This window comes from Cylas formicarius, unplaced genomic scaffold (assembly GCF_029955315.1).
Source record: "Cylas formicarius isolate icCylForm1 unplaced genomic scaffold, icCylForm1.1 PGA_scaffold_7__23_contigs__length_41026272, whole genome shotgun sequence".
In the NCBI taxonomy this organism is placed as follows: domain Eukaryota; kingdom Metazoa; phylum Arthropoda; class Insecta; order Coleoptera; family Brentidae; genus Cylas; species Cylas formicarius.
The window spans coordinates 39,036,231-39,063,341 of record NW_026844352.1 but is presented as its reverse complement, the minus strand read 5'-3'; the positions used below and the strand labels follow the sequence as shown (position 1 = coordinate 39,063,341).

Below are 27,111 nucleotides of genomic sequence, written 5' to 3'. Positions count from 1 at the left end.
CTTTGAATTTTGACGTTTGTCAATTCGGACAGTCGTGTTAGTGAATGAATTCGTGTTGTCTTGCAAAAATGTATATAAGAATAATTTGTGTTTCAGTATTTATTTTATAAGTTCTTCGCCTGTCTTATTATTTTAAAGCGATTGTGTATTTTTTGTTTCCAGAATGTTGTGCAAAGAGATAAGTGTTTATGGTATTTTTTCCGCAAAATTTCATCAAATCGTGAATAATCATCGGCCATATTTTATATTATTAATACATATGTATTTTCCAGTTTTCACGTCATGTATGCCGCGAAAAAAATATATAAATATTTTATAATTAATATTTATCAAAATTAAATTACCATTTCGAAATTTGTGGGTGTTAATCAAATAGTATGTATGTAGCAAAACAATTCAGATGGACCCTGGAAGTTCTTGAATATTTTTTTTTGCTCAAATTATTATGAATATTAATATTATTAACAAATAAAGATAGTAGGTAAATGTGTAGCCATAATTTTACTTCTACGGTGTTTCCGTGTGTTTTAAAATTGCTGGTATCTAGTTTTTCATTATTCTACAAAATATATCGGGCTACGTTTTTTGTCACCTTTAGTGTTAAGTATACGCATAATTATCACAAAATTCGTTGCTTTTTTTGTTACATTTCAAGCTTATTTCGGTACGTTTCGTGTCAAGTATCATACTGCAAAAGTTTGCCCAGAGAACAAAGGGAAGCGAAATTCATACGAGGGCCGTTCAAATAGTATTGTGACCTAGTGCAACAGTAACTTCACGTTTTTAAATTTGACAGAACGAAATCCTTATTGAGCCACCCACTCCATCTTGTGGCTTAGTTACCGAGATAACACCGGACCGCGGGGTAGCGTTCAGGAGAGCTTAAGTGCTGTGCCCTCCCATAAGTGGCCTGTTCTCCTCAAGAACTGTATGCGGAACTTGTAATCATACTTTAAAGATATAATATTTGATTTGATGCACTCACACCTACCTCCAGGTAGAGACTTTTATATACGCTTTTTCTCAGTTTACACTATTTACTGGTGTAACACTTGCCCAGGAAGTTGTTTATTTCCTTTTCGGGTGGGAGCCTTGTGTCAATAAGATTAATTTTTTTTTTAAATCACGTGGCGCCTACCTACAACCTTCCGGAACCGACGAGGTGCCTTTCGCCGCCTCCCAACTTGGGCTACCATTTAGTAATGTTCTACTTAATTAATTTTCCTTGTTAGTTAGTAAGCTAGCTAGCCCGGGCATTTTCTTGCCTCACTAATAAATTCCAAATTTAATTAATCAATGCTTTTCTTTTTCACGACCCCGAGATTGAGAGGTAAGAACTTCCATTTTTATTCAGTGTCAGGGATAACTATATTTAAAGGGCCCACGCGTCTATTTAGTCGAACGGATTTTACTGCGAAAGGGCCGCCCGCCGCCGACAGCGGCGTCGCATCACGGAGGCGATTCTCTCTCTTCGACGAGATAGCAATCTTTTTGGGGAGTTCCTCCGGTCGAGCACCGTTTAAACCCGCGGTTTGTTTAATTATGCAGATCACGTACACGTAGGGAATACCGAGTCTGCGAGAGATCATTAAAACGCGTACGGTCGTAATAATATATTACGGCCGCATAATGTAATGTATTGTTGATACTCATTATTCTCGGCGCGGTTCTTTCGACAAAGAAGATGATTTAATCCCATAGTTTATGATCTGAAGGACCATTTTTATGGTAATATGCTAAATGGCCTTATTAGCTACTCCGTGTAAGAGAACCACGCATCTCTTATAACGTCGTCGTCGCTAAAGGTACAGTTTGGAACTTTAGGCTGCAAACCGCAGACTTCAGGAAACATTACCGGTTTGTATGAAAAATTTAGATAAGGTTTTACCATTTATTTAAAATTTGTGACAAACACAGATATAATTACTAAAAAATTTTAAACGACCCTCGCCAATCCAGCAACAAACTTGTCCACTGTGTAAGATCCAGGACGATTCTCTTTACTTCTGCTTTAAATCATTGAATTGGCAGGTCTCTTATGGGGGGCGGAAGTAAATTAAACAGTTTTATAGCTACAAATATATAGCATTTACCGTGTATCGCTGATACAGTTAGGTATCCCGATCTTCTCGACCTAATAAAAATTAAACACTGATAGACAAACAGACCTTGCAAAGTCAGAATCCTATATTCCCCGCATAGATCGCTACAGCTATACCAGGGTTTGCGTTTACCAATAATCCCTAGTGCGGTCTTTTGCATTTTAAATACCCGCTCCCAATCAGCAGAGCTCCCCCAAAATAGAAGAGCATATGATATTCGTGACTGAAAGAGACCAATGTAGGCAGTTCGAGATATATTGAGGGAGGCTTGTTTGTAAGCTCATTTATGTGATTCTTCCAGGACAACCGATTATATAGATAAACACCCAGAAATTTCACGGTCGTACTCTGTTCACGTTTCTTAAGAGGGAAGGTACATATCTCGGTTTTATTGAGATTTAGGCTTAGATTGAAGTTTTTGTAGTGTTATGTCTAAATTTCGTTTAATTAAGGCACAGTCAGCAGGTGTTATCGTTCACATATTGGAATGTTTTTGGAAAGAAGACTGGAAGTTCGGTTACATATAAAATAAACAATAACGGGCCTAAAATAGATCCCTGTGGGACACCCGCAATGACTGGTAAGGCTGATGATAGATTTTTTTCATGATCAACAACCTGCGAACAATACGACAAATGGGCTTGTATTAGTTGGAGCGCGAATTGCCTCCCAAGCCATAGATGGACAGTTTATTGGATTTTCATCAAGTAAAAGCCACCTCAGTTGAATGAATAGATTTAGATAGAGAGGGCACTATGGAGATTGGCCTATAATTGTTTGGATCACTATCCTCTCCCTTCCTGACCAAAAGAAAACATTTATTAACAATAATTGAATATATATTGAATATACCTGCACCTATTTGCTTCAAAGTTTTATTACTAACATCAGACACATCTTCGGACGTACTGTTACTTAAATCACTTCGTCTTTACTCACTGGACTCGGGAACATTAAGACATCATTATGTATATATTTAGTTGTCGCATTGGATGGGTCTAGATCTGTTTTTTGTAAGTTAATGGTGATCTTAACTCCTCGGCGAACCATTTTTTGTGTTTATTATTTATGTGAACTGTTTTCGTCTTTTTTGGAAAGCACTCCTGAATCACTCCCAGAAGGATTCTTAGGCAAACATTAAATGTCCCGGCTGTCCAGTTTCTCCAGTCCACACAAACGTATTACATCAAAGTTCTTGTTTTCAATTTGGAGCTCCAGTTCATCCAGTTTTCTTGTAAGGCTTCGAATATTAAGAAACAAAAATATTTCGTTCTGTAGCTCTGTCCTCGTTATAAGATGATTTTTAAAACTGATTCACTTATTTGTTGTTTCATCTGTTGGATTTGATAGTTTTTTTTGAATTCTGAAATAATATCTTATCACTTCAACATCTTTGAACCAAAAACTGGGATTGTACATATTATTCGAAAAGTGCTGTTACCAGAAATGTTTAAGGATCCATCCCCAGATTTGATTTGCTTCGACATTAGTCAGGTATATCCACAAACGCTTTTCAACTCCCAAGAAAACCTGTGGAACTTTCTTCTGATGTTCCCAGTGTTTTGTAAAATTTATAGTTACGTTGTTTTGCTTTTTATTGCGTCGTGGGGGTTGTGTTTGCCGGTCGTTTTGATTGTCATTTGCTCCTAATTCTAAGTTTTGGTTAGTTTGCAATTTTTACATCTTTGGTAACTTTTCGAGTGGTTATACTATTGCCTGTGCTACCGCTATTATTATTCACGCCGTGTTTATTAATCCCAATGCAGAGAGAACTAACTGGCTCCCGAGCCATTTGTTCAGCTTGCTCTTCAGCACACTGTCTGCCGTTCCAAAGATAAGTAGTGTTAAGCTATAGTGATACTTTCAAAGCAAATCGGTCTCTTGCAAAAGGGTAGAAAAAAGGAAAGACGAAATGAAGGAATAAATAAAATCAACTGCAATCAGTGACAGATGTGAGACACTCTTTTAGCCCTCTGTAGACGCAATTCTAAACTAATTTTTTTTCTCTGAAAATGTATTGGGATCTGAGCATATTTAACGACGAAGGTCTTGCACATATTGAATGTCGCTCAACATTCCTTCAAAAGTACCTGTACGATCAGCACAAGCTAGGCCACTATATATTTAGTAGCTAGGTGTGGGTATGGTCTGTTCATAGATATAAGAAAGTGACCAATTGCTTTTGAATGGGATTATCCAAGGGTGGTCATTAACATACAATGCAACAAGATTATTACCTTAATAATTAACAATTTATAATTAATTCATTAATGATTTCTTTAATTAATAACAATCTTGTTGCATTGTATGTTAATGACCACCCTTGGATAATCCGTTCATAAGCAATTCCATAATAAATTTGTCTTTCCGTTTCATTGGAATTGGAAACACAATCCATAATACAAAAAATTTTACTTATGGTATGTGAGCGGCCTGCGGGTTGTAATTCTAACAGAGATATCAGTCCCATGTGCAGCAGCTCTCATAATGACGAATATAATTTTTCCCGCTGATAGAACTGCTACCAAAAATTTAAATTTTACAACAGAACGAGAAGAGGTTGAAGAATATAAAGTTTCGTATAATATGTAAAAACATTTTTCTACGTTCTTCTGGGTTCTTAACACAATGGGTTGGTGGCTAGGATGGTATTTTCTTAATATGTTTCCTTATCTCAATATTATAGAAATTAAACTGATATCTGGGCAAGCAAAAATTGGCGTTTGAATTTGGTCTCAATATATACGAGATAGCTTGAAATTAAGTTGATGAAAGTGCCTTCTGCATTTATTTTCGGAATGGCAGCTTCATAATCTTCTTCCAATAGAAGAACCAGTGCGAGCTCCACGATGCTTTTACGCGATATCTTTCTAGACGCACAAGCGCGTGCGATAGACGCTACAGCTGCTGCAAACGTCATAGCGTCAAGCAGGATTTTTCTAAGCCGGAGCATGTGAGCAAGGTGAAATGAATATAATGTGGTACCGGATTGAAGAAATGTTCAAAGCGTGACTTCAGACCGATGCGTTGCTCCAGTTTTCCCGTACGGACAAAAACGTCGATCAAATGTGAAAAATGGCGTTAAATATTGATAACATTCGTGTACCAACACTGAAACACGAGTGGCAGAACAAACTGGCCCGTACCTTGACAGCTTTATTTCGAATCGCTTTAACGTGCCATTTTGCATTTTAAAGCGCATTTAAATAAACACATTTACCTACAAATCGCGAGATTTATGAGTGAAAATCGGCTTCGAGCGCCAACTGGGTCAGCGTTCGAGTTTCATTTCGCACCGGGCGGCTCAACTGCGCTCATAAAATATACGGCCATATTAATTGGGTTAAATGTCATACATGGGACTGCGGACAGAACGTGTGTCCCGAACAATAATCTATTTGTATAAATATTGTACGCTGTTTACGAACCGGTAGAGGGAGAACTGTTTACTATATCCATAAAACGTGAGTTGATTAATTGATATCCTCGCTTGACATTATTAGGTATTAAAATACGGTGTATATTAAATATGCGTTATCGAAATGGCGTGTCGTAATTTAATAAGTCATTCATCTGGATGCCGAATCCATGTTTTGTTCTTTCGAATTCGAATAAAGAAGAGGCGTTTTTTGTAATAAACGACTCAACGGAGCGAGTATACTCGCTGCCTCCTTTTACTCTGTGACTGACAAAAGCCACACACGAAACTTAACTTAAAAGACTCACAGAAATAAAATGGTTTAAGTTGCCATATATGGTGCCGAAAGTTGAAGCGGTAAATGTAATTAAGAAATCGAGAAACTGTGCAGAGACTAGTGAGCTCTTAAAGTTGCCGAAAAGGGATTATAGACGATCTACTGGCGGCCAAAAGAACGTCAAATAAATAAATTAAAATAAATAAATAAAAAACTTTATTGAAATTTCTAGAAATACAAACAAGGCAGTAATGCTGCTTATAACCTTTGAACTAGGAATCAAAATAGAAAAGTACGAAATAAAAATATCAGCTAACAATCTCAACGAATTGTTTAGAGGTTTAAGTGATGCATTATCTGCAAGTGCTTAGGCAATTGTTGATGCAGAAGAGCGGTTTCGTTCGAATCGTCTTAAATTGAATGAAAATAAATAAGAAGTTGTCTTTTTTCGGGCGAACCCGACGTTAGCTCTCACAAAGTTAAACTTCTGGCCGTGTACACAAATAGTAGACTTAACTGGAACGTACATATAGATATGCTGGCCCGGATATTAAAAAAAGTTGCATTTCTGATTCGAAAACTTATTCAACTCACAACTTAGCTCTAAAGTTTTATTTTAATAACTTCGTGAACGTGATGTCATATAGCATATTGTTGAAAACTGCTTCTTTAAATTTGCGCTTTCGCCAATAACAACTTAACGAAACCAGTTATATACGTTATATGTTTACTTCGATAGCTCATATTAACTTATGACTTATATTTATTTATTTTATATTCGTTACAGGTTATTACCAGCCGGCAGGTCCCCTTATTACCGTACCTCATGGGCACGGACAACATCCTGTGCCACCACCACAACAACCTCATCCGCCGCCGCCGCCGCTATCGAAAAGTGTGTCGCTGTCGGACACTACCTCTCCTTCTTCGGCAACGTCGCCTTTGCAACCGCACGCGGCCCCTCCACCCGCAGCACCCAGTTCTAACGGTGACTCATCTGATAGTGAGGTTAGTTACAACCCCCTTGAGTACTCCAAAGCAACAGAACAATGGGTTATCAAACCCGCATTATCAAACCAGACAAATATGTGTTAATATGTATTCCAATGAACGGAGAGATATAAAAGTATTTACCCAAAAGTTACCGTTCCAATTGCAGCCGGATTCAGTTGGTTTTGAAATGAAAATTTGTAACCCATTTGTAACATTTGCATCTACATATATATATATATATATATATATATATATATATATATATATATATATATATATATATATATATATATATATATATATATATATATATATATATATATATAAATGACATTATGAAATACTTTTGATAAAACTTCCGGATTCCTCCTGTTGGCTTCTTCGGAGCTTGACTGAAACTGGCTCGCATTTTACTCTGTATCCGCTTATATATTGTTGGAGGAGGGCGGAGCTAAATGAGGGACATAAACACCGTCTCCGATGACTGATTCCCATATTGATGGCAGGTAAAGACCTGAGTCGCGGTTAAGATTGATTTAGTTGCTTGTAGAATTTCTATTGACTCTCGGATTTTTCGTTGGTAGTTTTAGTCTTAAGGCTCTTTCATGTTCTTGATATTTTACGTTCGGTCTCTCCAATGTATTTTCAAATGGAATTGTGTCTTTGACAGATCGAAGATGTTGAAGTTGGTAAATCTGGTTTTGACGTTATATTTCTTTAGAACTGTTGATATGTGGTCAGTGATGTTTTGAATGTAAGGAATAACAACAGTGGCAAGTGTGGGAACGCTTAATATCTTTAATGTGGAATTTATGTGTTTCAATTCTGGATTCAGTGACTCGGGCTGAGATAGTTTTACGGCTCTGCAAACAGAGTCGATAACCGATGATTTTTGGGCCGGATGGTGATGTGATCATGGGTTAAGGAATCGGTCTGTGTGCGTAGGTTTTCCGTTAAAACAGCGACCCAATGTTAGGTTTGATTTTCTATCGATAGGAAACTAACCAAAACTAATTTTTTTAACTAACTCATAGGCAGACTCCGCTGTGTTTTATAATCAATGAGTTTTGAAATTTTTGATAATGCCCCCTTCCAATGGTTGACATACAGATAAGCAGTTTTGAATTGATGTTTTTCGAATTCATACCTTTGGGATCAGCTGCGGAGTTGTCTATAATAATAATAATATACTTTATCCAGGTAATTTCGACAAAGAAAATTATAAGTCTTTCAAGTAACCAGGTTTTTAGTTCCGAAGGGAATAGGGCGGGTCATTATAAAGTTTAGTCAAGTCGCAACTGAAAGATCTTTCAAATATACCAGATTGGGGACGAGGAATAATGATTCCTTTAAATCTGGAAACTTTTTTCCTGAGAGATATTCAGGGTATCCACAGCGGCGTCTTCATAACGTCATGTCCAAAAACAATGAGATCTTTGTCCTTTCGAAACCGATTCTTCGATCGAAATCGTATAACCAACCACTCATTGTGACCCAGGTCTTTTTATTACATTTCCATATGACTGGTAACTTATTTGATTAATGCTCTTGAATACCCTAGGTCTGGCTGATTTGGCTATAACCAATGGCTGTTCTTTCCCATCACATTGACACAATGTAATATCGTTATGCGTTAGAGGGTTTTCCAGCAAAGCATTTTCCTTTCTTTAGAGTCATAGTTTTATTTGATAATTGCTCGACCTGTCTCGTCGGCATTGTAAAATGTCTCTTGGTGTTTGTTTTTTATCAGTCGGTCAACTTCTCTAAAAACGAGGATACATTTTGAGGATATACAGAAGCAGACTCTCCGCATGTTGTTGGCGCCCATGTCAAGTCATGCGGGTAAATTTTAAAAGAATGAAGATTTGTAGTCATGTCAGTTTTCAGCTTTATTATTATCATTGTTGTTGTTGAAAAACTTCTTTTTCCGTGGTTTTTACAAAAGAATCCGACGACGCAACGGACGCTTCGCGGAATCACCACATTTTGTGATTAATTTTCTTATCTTAGTGCCTCGACAGCATGTGATAGAAATAATTGCTATTAGCGCAGAAAGAATAATTTATTTATAATTATTTAATTTTTGTTTTAAAAAATATTAAAAACACTGTCCGTGTCCGCTTAAGAGAATGTCTATTTAAGAGAAAGACTATAATGGTTTTCTTATGGGAAGTTGCCGAGAATATATAAAACTGTCCTCCGTACAAGGGAGGTGTCCGTTAAGAGAGATTTCACCGTCATGCTCTTAAAATTATGTTAGTAACAATTGAATGCTGATAATGTAGGAACTTTGGAAACGACGAGGAAAAAATATTCGGATAAGCTATTTAATATGCGCCTGCGCGTTCATTTCAAATCTCGTCTTTAAACGAAAAGACCCAGACCCGGGCAGGTTTCAGTTTAGATGTAGCATTTTTACGGCAGTATTTTCTCAAAATATGCCAAAACATATTTAGAAAGCCATCGGCCTAATGTGTTTTGGTGAAATTTAGAGATATGCGCGGAAAGTCATTTCCATCTCTAGGCCACTATATTATCTAATTACACCTGTATCACTACTCGAGAAATAGAGACCCTGTCCATGTCGTTAATACAGGAACTTATGACGCAAGTGGATGAATTTGGGACATTCAACAACCAGCGTGGCCGCTGACAGATGATCTATAGGTTTGGATGCGGCATTTTTACGCCAATAAGACCACTATATTATCTAGCTATATGACTACAAGTAGTCGGCTGCGTTTTAAAAACTGAACTTATTGAGTACTGCAAATATAAACACGAAATCTGGATTAGATTTAGCTTCATTTGAATCGAAGATATGACAAAGACTAAAAGGTTCTATTTTTGCAGGTCATAATAACATCGGTTACCGCTGGCACAAAGGAACTCCCCCCACCGCCGAGTCATCCTACCTCCTACCGTTACTCGCAGTATCCTTCACCCGGAAGCTATTCTTACCCTTATCCAGCCTACCATTATCCGACACCACCTCACCCCAGCTCGCCGTATGGCCACCACGATTTATGCTATTCCGCGCCTACCGTTAATTCGTACGTACACCACCCGAAGTATCCGACTTCCTACGGGAGATATTTGAGCAGCAGCAGATATTATCCGGGAAGTCCCACGACGGAAATGTACCCTCCGCCGCCCGGTGCTCCGCCTCCACAACCCACTCAACAGGTATTGTATAATTGATGATTACGAAATGAATAATTGCGTTGCGTTTCGGATTTGACTTGGATTAGTTACTTCAAAGCACGTGTACCCCCGTCTTACCTTCGACAACGACGTCAGGGATGAACGTAACAGTTGATTTCACCCACTATAAACTGTTACTGCGTTTTAGATAACTGCCTATTTAATAATTTAAAAACTAATTGCTTTGATCTAATCGCAAAAATAAAAAAAAAACTTAATGTGTCCCTTTTAATCTTTTTTTAAAGTATAAAAAACTTATATCTTCGTTGCCAAGGTGGTTACATCATCTCCGGTTTCGTCGAATAACTCGCCGTATCCCACGGCTCCAGCCGGTCCCCCACCACCTCCCACTATAATTGAGACTTATCCGCCACCTCCAGCGCCGCCGACACTAGTAGAGACGTATCAGCCTCCGCCTCATCATTATTACCCGTCGGCGTACGGTATTCCCCCATCATGTTATAGCCATACCCCCACAAGGGCTATGCCATATATGAGTAAGTAAATTTGTGGCATCACTTGGTCATTAAATAATAACGCTTTTCTGTGTTGCCAGACCCTACATATCAAAATTGCCCATGTCCAATGCAGTCGTGTCCAAAAAACGTCCTTACTGGGCCTCTTACTGGTGAAAGTAAGAGGTCTAACATTTCCAAGGACTCAATGCCTCTACCTCCAGTTGCCTTAGCTCTCCCTTTAGAGCCTGCCAGCGCTACAGGACCTCCAAGTCCTGCTCGAGGTTCGGCTGGTATGCCTCCACCACCGTCGCCCGCAGGGGCAACTTACCAACCGCCACCTCCAATTGCTAAACAAGAATCGCACTTGATTGAGAGACAACCAGATTGTAATGGTGAGAAAAAACGCAAGGCGAGAGTAGGTAAAGCTATGGTACGGAATAACATGCAAAATACAATGCTGCTGATGTGTAATCCAACTCAAAATTATGTAAAACGGGAAATAGAAAGTCCAAAAGATAAAGAGGAGCTGCATAAAAAAGAAGAGGTAACAAGTTACCCACTATTTTTCCTAGTTTTATTAATTTATAAATTTCCAGTGTTTACCTGCAGATTCCGCCAAAATTCTTCCAGAAACGTTTACAGAAAAGTCCTGTCTTGAAGACGGCTGCACTATTCTGAAAAATGAAATCAGGGACGATAAAGTATTCGAAGATCAGCCATCAAAACATACGGTGCTCGATCTAAAATTGATGGAGAAAGAAAGTGTTGAACAAAAACATGACGTTCTCAGTATCGCACAACCTCTACCTCCAAAGGAAGACAAACCCCTTCCTCCTTGTGTTGCCACAGTGGCGGAAAATGTAAAAGTAAAAAATATGAAGCGAAAACAACTAATGGCGAATGATATTCAAACGTCGGAAAATGCTCATCCTCCACCTGCCAAGAAAAAGAAAATCGGATCCTATAAAGATTTTATTAGGAAACACACCAGCTGCTTCAAAATAAACAACGGAAAGAAAAAATTAATAAGCAAATCGTCAGGAAAATCGAGAATGCCAAAAATCAGACTAAAGGCGCCAATAAAACGGAAGCAAAGTAATGTAAGAGGTCAGAAAACCAAGAGAATGAAACTGTCTGTTTCTTCGCCGGTGGAAACAAAACTTTTTAAGAAAGACAATCATGTACAGGCAGATAAGAAAGAGAAATTCAGAAAAATAATTAGTTCCAAGTCGACGAGGGGATCACCAAAATTAGCTGAAAACGTGCTGGATAATCTAATCAGCAAAAACAACATTAATAAGACTATCGAAGATGTGATTAGGACAGTGGTCGGTGATGTGCCAGTGAAAAAGAAAGAAGTGGCCAAAATTGTTGAGTGTAAAAATAATGTTAAAGATAAAAATGTGAATAAAATGGTTGCGGACAAAAACGGGGGCAAAATTTTGGAAAATAAAAATCATATTAAGTTCGGTAATACGTTTGAAAATAAAAATTCTAAACAAGTGAAACCCGAGTGCAGGAAAACCAGTAGCAGCAGCAGAAGAAAATCTTCAAGTGGGGTGTATAAAAAGGACACTATTGTGGCGGAAATGGTCCCTAAAGCACCAAGAAGATCCTTGCATCTGCCCAGATGGTCAAATGGATGGCGGTGGGAAGGTGACCCGTACGAAGCTAATGTATTTATGAATGTGAGTATTGTTATTCTTTTGTCGACGATGGTCGGTACTCACCAATACCGTTGAACGATCGCCATTTTTTATTTTATGGTTCAGACAATCTTTTAAGTTCATAATTTTATGTTATTTATTGATATCTACACACACGTTTTTTTTATTAACAATTTAATGGGATCTATGGATAATGGGCATATTTTCGTGAATTAGTGCCAACAAATGCCAGACAAATCTAAAAATCTATGAACTGTCAGCGACCATGTTCGATTGTCAAGCGTCTTAACTCATTAGTAGGTTTGAAGTGACCTGTGTTTTAAAATAACTCGAGTATACACATATTGAATTTGTTTGTTTGAAAAGTATAAAATTATAAAAAGGTACGTCTAGTTCGTGGAAACCCAGCATCAACATGTCCAATTTTGAAATTACATCGCATATTAGCCGAGTGTTTATAGAATGGTTGTGATTTCGCTGTTACACCTATATTTCTCAAAGAATTGAAACATAATTCAATGCGAATAAGCTATCTAAAAATATTAAAAAGAAACCACAATTACACATTTTAAACTTCTACATACCGACGTTGATATTCAGAAACGTACATACAAAAACAGTGTCTATGCAGAAGAACGTGGCACTTAAAAGCAACCAAAGGGCAGAAACTTTGTACGTGACATTGTGCGACGTCCGTCAGTTGCCTCCGGCGTCCACCTAAGTTTCACGTTAATAGGTTATATAGGTAATCCCACGTGGTTTTTATGAAAAATTAATATATTTATTTAATAACTGATCCTAACTTGTTATTTTCAAAAATACATTTCTCTCTTTTCCTTTTTCCTACCTGCATGTATTCTTTATATATAACTTTATATTACTGCAGACATTGCAGAGCTAAGTTTTAAGATTTTGAGATATTCGTCCAGTCACTAAATATCTTAGAATTGCACTTCGTGTACATTTATTATTATTATTAGTGCACGCCTCTGCCGCCAAGTCTAAAGTCTGTTCGCGGACCTAGTGTTGTGTGCACCTTTTTGCACGTACATAAACGTCTGTCTGCAAGGACCTTATAACATTTTTTATATCATAAATGCTCCGAATCAGAGGTTTGACTTGCTGATAGCGCAGCATTACTTCTGACCGGACACCTTAACTTCATTTTGGAGGCTGAAGAAACGGTCTCATTTTTTTTTTCGTACATATTTTCTGCAAATATTCCCACATCTCGTGATGTTCTGTGAAAGCTAGTTGAGTGTGTGGAGATATAATGGTTGAAATTTACAGGCATATATGCTTCACATATGATTCAAGAATTAGACGCTACTGTCTTATAAAGATGTTTTCTGGAATATCTCTTTTTTTGTAACTTTTTATCTTTACGTCATATTTCCGAAAGTACCTAAGATAACTTCAAATTTTTAACGGAACCTTGGGTCAATTCGAGCTTTTCCGAGATGCCAGTGTAGAAAAAACACCGGATATATATTTTTTCAGAGCGATGAAATAACAGTTCTAAGAAGATGTTATCCAGCGATGCGACACGAAGGCGGCGATTTGATAGTGCCGCGTGACTGCGTTCTGCTAAAAGCGGGTCCAAGGAAAAACGATCTTCCCTATGTTGCCAAAATAGCGAGCCTTTGGGAAAATCCCGATGACGGTACGTAGTATCTAACTTTTATTTTGCACAGCGTTTTGCTTATCTTCAAATACCACTCCTACACAATATATCAACTCGCTGATATTTTTCAGGGGAGATGATGATGTCTCTACTATGGTACTATAGGCCCGAACACACAGAACAAGGTCGTTTACCTAGTGACCAAATCGATGAAGTTTTTGCCTCAAAGCATAAAGACTCCAATAGCGTCGCTTGCATAGATGACAAGTGCTACGTGTTGACGTTCAATGAATACTGCAGGTATGGGCGTTTTTTGGTTAAATTTCGATTTCCAATCTGCACATAATCATTCAAACCAATTGATTTGATTTTACAAAACCAGTTTGATCAAGGAAAAATATGGAGTAATGGAGTTGTTCCTCTTCTTCTTTCGGGAATACCCTTGAAATCTCAAAAGCGCGATTTACTGGTCAATACTTCGATTGTCTAAAAATATTTTAAAGACTATGAAAGTATCACCAGTCATTATTAAGTGAAAACTGAGCGCCACGATCGCGGCTACCCGCATTTATACGGTGTCAGCTAGCAAGGGAGCACGTCATCGGGTGGGACAGGTCAAGGTTCCTGATGCCTGACACTAGATGTCGCTACAGCCCTATGATTTCTATCCTCGGACGACTACAGAAGTTATGTTGGATGAACGCAGCTTCTACTTCCAGAATCGAGGATTGGTATTGTGAATTTTATAGATAGAGTGATTCCAAATAATCCAATAACTATAGAAAAGAGCAAAGACTATCTGCAGCAGCACATAAATCATAGTGCAGATAAAACCAACTAATGATCATTCCTTATGTTAAACAAGTTTTTGAAAAGATAAGGAGAATTGCATCACAATACAACGTCAAAGCCGCCTTCCGTTGTGGGCAAACACTTGGACAGAATCAAACGGACAGACGCCAGAGTTCTACAAAAGGAAGAAGAGGAAGTTCATAGAAGCTGCCTTCATTTAACGCGTGTCAGTCGTCGGGTACCTTGATCTGCCCCACTTGTCAACGGCCCCAACCAATGACATACTCTCTTGCTACCTGACGTAGCGCTTCAGTTTTCACTTAATAATGGCTAGTGATACTTTCTAGCCGAAATGTAGTGGTAAAAACGTTTTTAGACGATGGAAGTGCGAAACGCCAGTATTGACCAGAATCAATCATAGTCGTCTACCTTTAGAGAAGCGTGATTTACTGATCAGTAGATAAAATATCTAAACATTGTTGACTAATTGGAAGTTTTTGCCATTCAATATCTTCAGAATTTCAAAGCTACCTTTTTGCGCCTTTATTTTCCACAATTTTCTGTTGCCGTGAGAGCACAGAGCACATTAGTCAGGCAGATTTTGAGCACTTGGAGAGTATATCAATGATATTGACACTTTAAGATAATGTCTTGTGAACAGCAGACTCGATAATAATTACTAAGAATTATTTTAGGTATAGGAAAATGTATAGAAGGTTGGAAGAAGGTTTGGATGAAACGCCGACTTGTATACCAATACCAGAACCTTATCCCAGAGCAGATCGACAACCACCCTCGGGTAGTATGAGCCCGGACATGATTTTCTTTTGCCGCAAGGTGTACGATTTTCGACAAAAACGGATTATCAAAAATCCAACCTAAAGGTCAATATTTATTTTTTATCGTGTTAAATATATTTCTCATTTTTGTTATTTGTTATTGAATATTAAATTTTTATGTACTTTTAGTCCTGAAAGAAAACCACCGCATAACGTGGTCGATATTTTATTACTGATTTTTATGAAATTATATACAGTGATAGTCGTCGTACCCCCCCCCCCCCCCAGCGCGGTTTCTGATGACCGAAATTTGTATGTATTAAAAAGACAAACTTTTCATTGTGAAACGCAACGTATTTTTATAAGCGGTTAAAAGTATTCTTTCAGTTCCGGTTTTAAGAAAGAGATTATCGATTTTAAATTGATTTTCTTGCGAGTCAAATTGAGGTACTTAACCTGTCACTTCTAATACAAGTTGCGTTAATAGTGTCCTTGAAATTTACATCCGAGGTCATCGAAACGCTTCGACTTTTAATGTTTTCGACTAAATCGAGTCCTGAAAAAATAAATTTTATTACAGTGGTTGTTAAACGTTTATTTAAGAAAAAACCTGTGGGATCATTAAAATTTGTAATATAAAAATAAGGGAAAGAATAGTTATCAAGTTGTATAGAAAAGTAAATAGAGTTGATTATATTATATATTTAAATATTTAAAACAAAAAAAAAGATATTTACAGTGCTAGTGAAATAGAAACGCTGGTGTAAATGGTGTGTGCTTTTCTAGTTTGTAGATTGTGTTTTCGTCAATGTCATAATGAAAAAAGAAACAATTTTCAATATTTTGGTCCTGTCAGTATAAAATAATACCCAGTTTTTACGCGACGAGGTTGTGTACACAAAGAACTGCTTGACATTTTGATTTTCTAAAATCCGATATTTTATTGAAGTTAGCGACCCCAAAATTTATTATCCCGATGCTATCTCGAAGGGATATTGTTCTAGACTGACAGCAGCTGAGAGTTTAGATGTCAATTTAGAAATCAGATTTTTATACCCACTCTTAAGTTTTAGCCGCAACGTTTAAAAAAATTGTTAAGCAGAAATAAAAAATACGTCTATTTAAATATGTGGAATGAGGCTTTACTACTAAAGTTATTTTCTCATTTTGCAAGTTATCATAAATCAGATTTATAAAGTATTTTGCAGGTGCTCCTATATTTTTAATATATTTATTTTTAACGGCATTTATTTTACTAAGTGCATTTTTACTGAGCTTTGTCAAACTGTTTCTATTGTCTCCCACGTTTAGCACCTTTAGGTAAATGTTTAAATTACATAATATGCGATGTTTATTTTGTAGTAATAACTACTTATGTTAAATATATTGTTTTTATCCTTTAGTTGTTAAGGAGCAAACATATTTTTTAATTTATATAGTAATATATTCCTTAAGCTCTTTAGAGCATCAAAATGTTTTTAATTTAAAATGTAGCCAAAGTTAACGTTATTAATTTATTATAAAAATGAATCATTTTGTATTATTTTTAATGATGCCAACCTAGTTGATTATTTTTGTAAGTGTCTCTCCTTCCATCTTCACTGAATAAAGATATCAGTATTTTAATTTGTTTGATTTTCATGAGAGAAAAATGCAAATTTTAGGGGGCATGAGGGACAAAAGTGAGTGGAGAAAATGATGCCAACCTATTAAATTTAAAGAATATTTTTGTGTTTCACCTTCCGTCCATCTTCATTGAATAAAAATAACAGTATTTTAATTTATTTGATTGTTATGAGGGGGAAAATGCACATTTTAAGGGACAAGAAGGACAAAAGTGAATTATCATGATACCAACCTATTAAAGTTAAAGATTATTTTTGTGTCTGTCCTTTCATCTTCACTGAATAAAAATATTTGATAAAGTGTTTTAATTTGTTTGATTTTTCATGAGGGGAAAATGCAAATTTTAAGGGGCATGAGGGACAAAAGTGAGTGGAGAAAATGATGCCAACCTATTAAATTTAAAGAATATTTTTGTGTTTCACCTTTCGTCCATCTTCATTGAATAAAGATATCATTTTATTTTATTTGTATTTTAATTTATTTCATTGTTATGAGGGGAAACTGCAAATTTTAGGGGGCATGAAGGACAAATGTGAATGATAATGCTGCCAATCTATTAAAGCTAAAAATTATTTTTCTAAGAGTGTCTCCTTTCATCTTCACTAAATAAAATATATCAGTAATTTAGTTTGTTTGATTTTCATGACGGGAAAGTGGATGAAGGACAAAAAAACAAGAAATATGAGGCCAATGGTCAATATTTACCTATCCAAGCCAATCATAAATCACATTTTAAATTGCGGGATTGGTTTTGTTATTTTTTTATTATAACTGAAAGCTCCCCCAAGGAAAATTAATTGTATTTGTTAAGATACATTTTTTAAAAAGAATAGTTTTTCCTATTACAAAAAACACATAGTTACTAAAATTGTAGATCAATAACAAAATATGGCTACATAAAATATAAACTTTGGTAACAAGATTAAAGCTTATGGTAATAAAATTATTAAGTATTAATAAAATACTGTTTTCACTGTCAAAAATGATAAAAATTAGCTGATTTCAGGAAACACCGCATCCAAAGCAGCTTCTAGAATTTCCTGTAAAAAAAAGTTAACAACAATAAATTTAATTGAAAATTGAAAAAAAATTAATTCTAAAGGATTCATTAATACATACATAAAATAAGTGCTTATTCAAGTTTTTCTCTTGCAAAGTATCGAACAGTTTTTTGGCCCCGTTTCTACCCGCCGTTGTTCCCACTAATGTCGTCAATACTTCAGGTACATTGTTCACAAGCATCTCCTGCGCCTTTTGCATAGTTGCCAGTCTTTGTTCTTTGGTACGCTCAGGCCCAAACGGCGCCAGAGCGCCACCGGGCCAAAAATTTTTCAATATTAACGCTATGTAATAATGCAGCATTTCTTCTGAGAACCACCAAGAGATTGTCTCGTAGATTTGACGGTTTATGTTGCGGCCTGAAATAATAGTTTTTAGATTTGTCGGAGTTCCGAGTCGTATCCAAAAATTACCATAAGTGACTTGGACAAATGCGATCAATGTTTTTCTAAGATATTTAAACACTCCTCTCATATCGAACAACTCGCTTAAAAGGGCATAAAGCGGTTCGGCTATCGAATCTTTACCATCTTCGCATACTTTTATGAAATGTCCATTTGGTTTAACAAAATCTGCCGAATCAACTCCCACGGAATCGAGGCACGATATATCTTCCTCAGAACTGTCTTTCAGTAACGAGAATGTTGTATTCTGTTCACTGGCGCTAAAGAGTTTCTCCATTTTTAAATCTACTCTACCTTACTTTACTTTGAAGTTACCTTTTAAACAAAGTAGAAAAGGAAAATCTTGACTTCTTCGGACTGGGTGTTGAATGCTTCAAATGCTCAGAACTTGGACTCAGAAACGAATAAATCGCTTCGCTTTGATTTAGTCTATCGTCTTTTAAAACAAACTAAAAGGCAAATTTGAAACTGAAAATTGTAAAAGAAATAATATGTGGAAATAACTGGCGCTAAGAGAACCAAAGTCATGGAATACGAAAAGCACATGTCCTCATTAAAATGGCTCTGAATATTTGGCGGAGCATGACGGACAAAAGTGAACAAAACAAAGATTTTAACTCACGGTATTACATTTTTTTTGAGTTAATTGGAAATTTGATACATTTGTGTATTGTGGGCCCATTTATATGCATATTTGGGTTTTTTATTTCACCAGAGGCGGTCTATTGTTTATGTTTCTGACATCCTGTGTGATCGAGCGTTTGTTCCTTCGCCAGCAACTCGCAAAGCATACTCACATCAAGATATTTCTGAATTTGCAATTTAGCCTTTTCCACTGAGAGCTTATCATTTTTTCCAAATAGAAATTTAAATGTGTTTGAGGGCAGCTCCAGATTGCGTAGGTCTGAACACAGCGGCCTTAGTTTTTTGTGCAACTCTTGGAATTGGATTAGATTACGGCACACCACCCAACCCGTCGATATTCCCATTTCGCCATCGGTCGAATCATTTTCGGACATTTGAACTACCAAGACAAACTGCGGCGGCTCTTTTTCTTCGCACATCTAAACACGCATAAAAACACATAGAAAAAATACCAAGTGGATAAAAAAAATGATCTACCTCCACGCTTTGGACAAACGCCGTCCATCTGCCCAAGTTTTCTGCCCACACTTCGGTTCTCGTCAGATGCGCCTCCAATTGTCTTTTCTCCCCTTGCAACCACTCAACCTCCTTTTCCAATTTACTCAACACTTTAGATTCCGGGCGCATTGAAGATTTCAATGCAGCTAAAGCCTTTTAAAACCCTATAAGTAAATAAACGTTTTCTATGCTACAACGAATTACCTGTATCTTATTGTTTAGCTTTTCGTCCAGCTGCTCCAACTTTCTACGAGCGTAGTTTGAATGGTCTCCGACATTTAAACTACTTTCAATACTACCGGCCGAATCAACTGACAATTGTTTCTCCTCTATGGAACCCAATTCTTCTTTTTCCATTAATTCACTTTCATTCTCCATTGCTAAGACCATCTCTTTGTAGTAGTCACTTATAAGAAATGGTTGGTAGTATTTATCTTCTATCGTCTGAACAACTTGCTGTTGTACTTCATAGAATACTTCTGGGCCTTTATCACCTATCACAATAGCTATGTCGTCCTCTATGATCAATCAACTAATAGAAATTATACCTAGCAAAAATGCCTCCATTCTTTTTTTTGTAGCTTTATCCACTTTAATCTCTGAAACTGGGTTCCTAATAAATGTATAAAAAATTTCTGCACCTAGTTGGTGCCACTGGTTTCGTTGTGCTGCTCTCAGTTCATCTACCGCTACCCAGAACCTAATTAAGTCGTGACTTGCTAAGGTTTGTAAGAATTGGGATAAATATTTTCTACCAATAATGTCTTCTAGAACCGTTTGAAGTGATAATACCTGAAATAGAATTTTTGCTGGGTACAATTTAAATGCGTTAGCATTATTGTTTTTTTTTTTTTTTGGGAAAAATCAATGGTTTTTGGAGAAGAATAAGTGTAGACTTAAATTTGATGGTTCTCGCATGGATTGATAACAAAAAGGCCAGTTACCATTACCTTACTATATTCGTCTCCATATTGGTGTCCAATATCGCAACCCAGTTGACTGAGCTTTTTCTCGCACATATTCTTTGCGTTGGTCAACTGAATAATAGTCTTTTTGAGTTTTTTGGCAGCATTTATATCGGATTTCTGAATTCCAGATGAAGCCAAAGTATTTTTGTCGTTATCTAAATCAAGACCTTTTGCTCTGTTCAAATTTTGAAGAGTGGTTGCTTGCATTAATTTTGTTACCACAGTGTACCTAAAATTTGTATATATAACACAGTACACAATCTATCAGCAGAGTTACCTAATCTGTTTTAAAACTTGGGCATCATCCACTTTATCAACAATATCTTCAACATTTTCCAGTGCCTTTTTTGAAAGAGTAATTTGTTGCTGATTGGCTTTTTCAATATACAATATGAGATTGCGATTAAAAAAATCTGGATCAGTCAACATGTCAATGAAAGGCTTAAGCACTGACAGAAAAAAAATAATTATTTCAATACTTACTTAATTAATATTTTTAAATGTCAATGGTCAAAAAATGGCATACCTTTACAACACAATACTTCCCTTAGAAAGTATTTTGAAGGAGCTAAAGAATAGGTCCTTGGCAATAAAAACATGATCAACACTTCGCTCAATGTTCTTAAATATTCTATCTCTTTCTCTGAGGATATTACATGGAGACTAAGTTGAAATTCTGGTGGAATATCTTGCTCAATGCTGAAAAAATGTATAAATTTTTATAAATTTAAATTGACTGCATACCTGCTAGTTTTGGCTTCACGAATTTTTTCAAAATGATCAGTTATTACTGAAACAACATCACAAGCAATTAATCTTGCGTGGTCAACCCTAGACAGTTTGTCATGTAGTGTTTTTATTGCACCCCAGAAATCCTCTCTTTAAAGATATAATTATTACTAATAGTAAAAGTGAACCAACTTTCTTCTTACTTTATCCCAACCCCAAGGCCATCCAAATCATATGCATAGTCTCTGAGGTAAACAATAACATAATCTCTAATCACAAAATCCAAAAGCTGCTGAAGTAAGCTGTCAACGGTTCTACCGAATATCTGAGGTAAGTTAGGCTGAAGATTTTTCGGGGAATGTGAGGAATCATAGTCTTTCTGAAAAAATTTAAAGTTATTCATAAAGCAGTTTCTGATTCAGGGTCCAGTTCATTTTTCTTTGAAAATTAAAGAGACTGAAACTATTTAGATTTATTCTTTTTTTGCACAGAAACTCAAAACAAAACATAGACTCTGGGTACTATTTAAACTAAGTAAACACGACAACAGTGGTTGTTTTAAAATATTTTAAGGTAGAGCACCTCCAGTTGTAACTTATTAGTATTGTATGAATATTAGTGAATTATGTTTTGAGAAGAGCTATTTAAAGGATATTATAAACAATATTTCAAATTATTTCAATTTGAGCCTTTCTACAAAAAAATTTAAAGGATTTATGTCATAAAATCTTACCATAAGTTTATTTCTGAAGTTATCACACTGTTTCATATTATGTTCAGCTCCCACAATAGTCTTGTGAGGAGGTGATAGCATTATATTTATCCATAACGCAGAAAGTGATCCTAACACAGCACCAATTAAAAGAAAAACAAACAGAAGCAGAAAAGTTAAAGTCGTAGGTGCTACCACATACACTGCAAGTGAAAGAAATATACTGCCTACAACATATTTCCTACTGAACATCCTAAAATAATATATAAAAAGTAAAGAATGGTAACATCCTTTTCTCACATACATCGCTCTTAAAATTCATTATCTCAAAACGGAAGTCGCAACTCATTAGGATATTTATTGCCGACTGATAATAACAAATTACTCATCTGAACTCTCCTAAGGTTCAATGAGCGTTTTGTTTTTATCAAAAAATTGTAAATACAAGGCGACTGACACGTTTATTTTCAATTGACGTAAATTTCTTTGACCCTATGCGGGCTACCACGGACCATAAATTTCAGATCGTTTGGTATTTTTTGCAAAAATCGAATACTTTTTTTAAATAACAGTCTGCTAATATCCCATATGATCTAGATTTAGACAAAATACCACGATTAATTTCGGCTAAACACGTTCAATACTCCTAGAGCTTAAGCTTTAATGCGTGATGTAACCAAAAAGAGAAAAAGATTCTGTGACCCATGGAATACCGCGGTTGAATCGTAACGTGAGTTTGTAATTTTGTGAATTTCATGACAATCGTTTTGTGATTTGATTGAAATTTTCTATAATTAATATCTTTAAGAGTGATGGCATCTGCAATGGATGTAGATATAGATGAAGTTGAAATGCCTACTTCGAGTAGCTCGAAGGGAGAAAAGAAACGATTCGAAGTTAAGAAGGTAAGGATACAGACTAGACAATGCTCAGATGCTACTTAAATTCATCTAAATTTTTAAAAATCCTTTGTGTTTCAGTGGAATGCTGTTGCCTTATGGGCTTGGGGTAAAGTCCATTAACTTTCAACCTGTATTCTTTCTGGTAATATTAATTTATAGATATTGTGGTGGACAACTGTGCCATTTGCAGAAACCACATTATGGATTTATGTATAGAGTGTCAGGCAAATCAGGCTTCAGCTACTAGTGAAGAGTGCACTGTTGCTTGGGGAGTATGTAATGTGAGTTTGATTCCATGAGTTATATATTGCTTTTTGAGGATTTTTTCACCAGTTTAAAAATATTATATTTGGTAAATTGTTTTATTAAATCCATCAGTTAAACCAGTATGGGAAATATTTTATGTAGTTAAGCTTATTTATCTATTAGTATAAGAGTGTTGGATTATTTCCAATTTAATTTTTAGCATGCATTTCATTTCCATTGCATTTCAAGGTGGTTAAAAACACGGCAAGTTTGTCCTCTAGACAACAGAGAGTGGGAATTTCAGAAGTAAGTATTATTGACCTTGTAAAAGTCCATAAGTTCTGTGTATCTGTAATGTAAGAATCTAAGAGTAAGTAAGCAGATCAGTAACCATTAAAAGAGGCATGTTATATATTGAAATTCATTTATGTGTTCTCTTGTTGATACTCTTCATAAATGCCCATTAGGTTCAATCAAAAGTTGCTTCTGAAAATTAAAATTTAATTGCATTATGTATTCGGAAATTATATTTTTAAATATGAAAAATCTTAAATCGGTAAAGCAAGAAAAAGTTATTAACGATACACATGCAAGAACACAAATTTCAAGGTTGTGTATGCCAGATAAAATACAAAATTGTAAATTTTATACTCTCGCATAAATTTGCACTGAATGAGTTTTTAAAAAATCATAAAATAAATAATAAAGATCTTAATAAATATTGAAGCGATGGTTGTGTCATTTTAATTTTAATAATAGTTGCATTGTATTGTTATTAATGCTTTATCATTTGATTTTCAGATATGGCCATTAACCAATCAGAACCTCCGTTTTGCTTTTTATTTTTGTTTCACTGTAAAAATTGTTTCAATAATTATGCATCCAGATATTTCCAAAATAAAAGTCATTTCTATTGGCATACTTTTTTTTCATCCACAAACTTGAAATCCAGAAGAAGTATTAGAGAAATAGCTGTTATGTCTCACTTTGTTGTTACAAAAATCTGATGAACACTATGGCGCTTGCTAGATTTATCAGAAATGAAGTTTTTACAGGAAAACTGGAGAACTAATTTCTTAATTATTCACTATAATCATACTGATTAGGATTAGCGGCCCTCGTAATTAAAAAATTATTAACAAACAATATACTATTCAAATTTAATCGTCAGATCACAGGGTATAATATAATGAATAAAGCTAATTACATTAACAAATGAAATCCTTTGAGTTTTATGAGATGGTAAATGATAAAGTAAGAACATTAAATTATAAAAATTAAGTTGAAATATTACAACAAAGAACTTAATATCATTAAACAAATTGCACTGAACAACGGCTACAATCCGTCCATTACAGATAAAATTTTAAATAAAAAACAAATACAGACAACAGTAAACTCTATTTGTCCGGAACCTAATACAGAACGCGAACAATTTAAAACAATTACATATATAGGAGAACCTAGTGAAATAGTTTCACATTTTTGACGACAATTTTGATATTTTACATACAGCCACAAAAAGTAGAAAATTAAATTTATTGGAAGCCATTGAGATTAACAAAATGAGGCATTCAGATGTATTGCTTAACGATCAATTAGATTTAAATACCTCTCTTTTATTGGACTTAAATTCTCACAACAACTTTAATTATGGTTTTATGGTCATTTTTCGGTATATATAGTAACAGGTAGTTTGTAACCAAACAATTGTCATGTCAATATATAATCTCGTGAAAATCTTATTTATTTTGATAAATGGATTTTCATCAAGTAAAAGCCACCTCAGTTCAATTATTAGTTTTTAATCTTTAATACAATTATTTTAAGTAAGTTTGCACTTTATTGCAAATGTTAACGCATAACTATTTGAATATGTTTCGAAATCAACAGATTATATAGGTATATGAAAAAAAAATACTCACCTTGGTCGCAACTTACCCGACAAGAGAAAATCTACCTTCACCGGTATTTATTTATTTATTACAATTCCATGGTTGTTTAAAGGGAGTGTGGCAAAAGCGAGTTTGCGAATAAGTGTGTAACGAAATTTCTGGATAATACTGCCACTAAGAGAGAGAAACGTTAGGGGGCGGTTTCCCGAAGGACCAACAAGTTGCAGTCTCGCAGAATACAGGCGTTATAGCCGACACGGATGAGGCGAACTTAATTTTGATTGGCGCTTTAGCAAGTTTTATGACATTTTCAATTTTTTCATTAGTTTACTCGTTGTTAATATACTGTTGTCTCTCAGATCTTTCGATGTCATACGTTAAATGTCAAATTAAAAACTTGCTACAATACAAACAATAAGACAGTTTAATCCTCTATAACACAATAAAAATTGTAATTTAAAAATAATACCCAGAAAGTGGTATTCCGGTTGATAAATTTTTCAAATTTTTGCATCTAACGGGAAGGAAAATGACGAAAATGCCTATCAATGTATAGTCTGTCTCAATCTTCATCGTGCTGACTTTTGCCCGTAATTATGGAAGTTATCTGCCGACGGCAATAAAACTCGGGTGATTAATATTAATTAAATGGTAGGGACGGTCTCTCAAACGTTTTGGAAATAGCACTATTTATTTTGTTTATTTAGGTGGGTATAATCTTATTAAATTACACTGAGAAAAAACAATGACTTTAAATATATACACTAAATTCATAGCTAGGAATATCTATATATAATTTCATTTGTATTTTAAAGTCTAAATCTAGTTCTGTTTCAATATCGGAGTGCTCATTGGAATTAATTATAATATGATTTATGTTGTTATATACAGAAATGTAAGTCTTCAATTTTTATAATGTGCTTTACTGAATTTTTCCAGCTCTCAATTGGGATGTTATTAAATACATTTTTTATCAAATTTATAATATTGGGACTTAAAGTAGCAGTGCATCCACCATTTTGTCAAAACGCAAACCCATATCCATATTTATTGTTCAAGGATAATCGTGCGCCTCTAATTGTCGTTTCTACCCTTGGAAGCACTCAACGTCTTTTTCCAATTTACTTAAAACTTTAGATTCCAGGCGCATTGAAGATTTCAATGCAGCTAAAAATTTAATGGGATCTAGACATATTTTGACAAAATACTGCTGAAAAATACCACATTCATACTTATTAACAATTTGTCAGCAGTCATATTGGTTGTTGAATGCAAGTTTAATTAGCTAGAGATTTTAACTCTCGCGCATGCACATGTTGAAACGACCTTCTCAAAATTTTTGCTTTATAAGTTCCGGTATTATTAGCCTAGCTAGGACCTCTCTATATATACATCTCTAGTAGCTATATGACTGCAATTGAAACAAATGTACTGAACATCCTAAAACAATATATAAAACGTAAAAAAAAAAATTGGGAACTTCTTTAAATTCATTATTATATCAAAACTGAAGTCGCAACTCATTAGGATATTTAATGCAGACTGATAACAAAGAGTTACCCATGTGAACTATCCTTAGGTTCAATTAGCCTTTTGTTTTTATCAAAAAGCTACGAATGAAACGACAAGGCGACTGTCAACCTTTTTCAATGACATACATTTTTCGACCACTGACCATAAAATGCAGACTATTCGTCAGTTTTTGTAAAAATCAAATACTTTTTTTTTAATCTACAGTCTGCTAAATAATAACCCCTGTGGATGTAGATATAGATGAGGTTGAAATGCTTACTTCAAGTTGTTCGAGAACAGAAAAAAAAAACGGATCGAAGTTAACAACACATAATATTTAGCAATCCCTATTTGTATGTTGGCATATTCTTTCTGACAATATTAATTTATTTTATGTTGGACAACTTTGCCATTTGCAAAAACCACATTATAGATTTATGTAGAGAGTATTTGAAAATTAGGTTAATTATTGTATTAATGCATCGGTACGACTAAAATCTTTAGATATTTGTTTCTTTGGGGAAACTTTGTATGTATTTTATTACAATTAGTGTGTCGTATGCATATCATTCCCATTTCATTTTAAGATAGTTAAAAACAC

The 27,111-nt window shown here is 35.3% G+C and overlaps 3 protein-coding genes and 1 long non-coding RNA gene across 4 annotated transcripts in view; 2 read left to right on the top strand and 2 right to left on the bottom strand.

The window, feature by feature from the left end:
- Positions 1–15,465, top strand: part of LOC132704505 (uncharacterized) — a 135,026-nt gene extending 119,561 nt beyond the window's left edge. Inside the window, exons 4-11 of the mRNA XM_060674526.1 lie at positions 6,585–6,805; positions 9,644–9,976; positions 10,269–10,491; positions 10,551–10,996; positions 11,049–12,140; positions 13,620–13,782; positions 13,875–14,043; positions 15,231–15,465. Of these exons, the coding sequence (XP_060530509.1) occupies positions 6,585–6,805; positions 9,644–9,976; positions 10,269–10,491; positions 10,551–10,996; positions 11,049–12,140; positions 13,620–13,782; positions 13,875–14,043; positions 15,231–15,417 (2,834 nt within the window). The 3' untranslated portion in view covers positions 15,418–15,465. The remainder of the gene's footprint in view (positions 1–6,584; positions 6,806–9,643; positions 9,977–10,268; positions 10,492–10,550; positions 10,997–11,048; positions 12,141–13,619; positions 13,783–13,874; positions 14,044–15,230) is intronic.
- A 2,157-nt stretch (positions 15,466–17,622) lies between these two features.
- On the bottom strand, positions 17,623–22,455 carry LOC132705444 (sorting nexin-25). The gene is made up of 15 exons (XM_060676032.1): positions 22,260–22,455; positions 21,977–22,208; positions 21,447–21,622; positions 21,259–21,393; positions 21,041–21,213; positions 20,792–20,963; positions 20,497–20,743; positions 20,095–20,338; positions 19,751–20,040; positions 19,526–19,699; positions 19,201–19,467; positions 18,719–18,852; positions 18,413–18,663; positions 18,060–18,358; positions 17,623–17,980 (listed from the first exon to the last, which is right to left on the bottom strand). Coding segments are annotated over exons 1-15 (2,844 nt in total). The 5' UTR covers positions 22,262–22,455; the 3' UTR covers positions 17,623–17,932.
- A 218-nt stretch (positions 22,456–22,673) lies between these two features.
- LOC132704947 (RING-box protein 1A) lies at positions 22,674–24,020 on the top strand. Its single transcript, XM_060675295.1, has 5 exons — positions 22,674–22,860; positions 22,936–22,963; positions 23,017–23,138; positions 23,324–23,409; positions 23,905–24,020. Exons 1-5 carry the CDS (start codon positions 22,768–22,770, stop codon positions 23,915–23,917), a joined length of 342 nt encoding a protein of 113 aa, XP_060531278.1. The 5' UTR covers positions 22,674–22,767; the 3' UTR covers positions 23,918–24,020.
- A 1,561-nt stretch (positions 24,021–25,581) lies between these two features.
- Positions 25,582–26,778, bottom strand: LOC132705376 (uncharacterized). The gene is made up of 3 exons (XR_009619407.1): positions 26,559–26,778; positions 26,231–26,438; positions 25,582–26,165 (listed from the first exon to the last, which is right to left on the bottom strand). It is a non-coding gene; the product is annotated as an uncharacterized LOC132705376 (long non-coding RNA).
- Positions 26,779–27,111: the final 333 nt, after the last annotated feature.

Excerpts from the sequence above, each read along its gene's own strand:
- LOC132705444 (XM_060676032.1), bottom strand. Across the intron at positions 20,339-20,496 it reads ATGGAGACGAATATAGTAAG|GTATTATCACTTCAAACGGT; the intron begins GTAATGGTAACT and ends ATTCTATTTCAG. Across the intron at positions 18,359-18,412 it reads ATTTGTCCAAGTCACTTATG|GCCGCAACATAAACCGTCAA; the intron begins GTAATTTTTGGA and ends CTATTATTTCAG.
- LOC132704947 (XM_060675295.1), top strand. The coding sequence starts at position 22,768 with ATGGCATCTGCAATGGATGTAGATATAGATGAAGTTGAAATGCCTACT. Across the intron at positions 22,964-23,016 it reads TGTTGCCTTATGGGCTTGGG|ATATTGTGGTGGACAACTGT; the intron begins GTAAAGTCCATT and ends ATTAATTTATAG. Across the intron at positions 23,139-23,323 it reads TTGCTTGGGGAGTATGTAAT|CATGCATTTCATTTCCATTG; the intron begins GTGAGTTTGATT and ends TTTAATTTTTAG.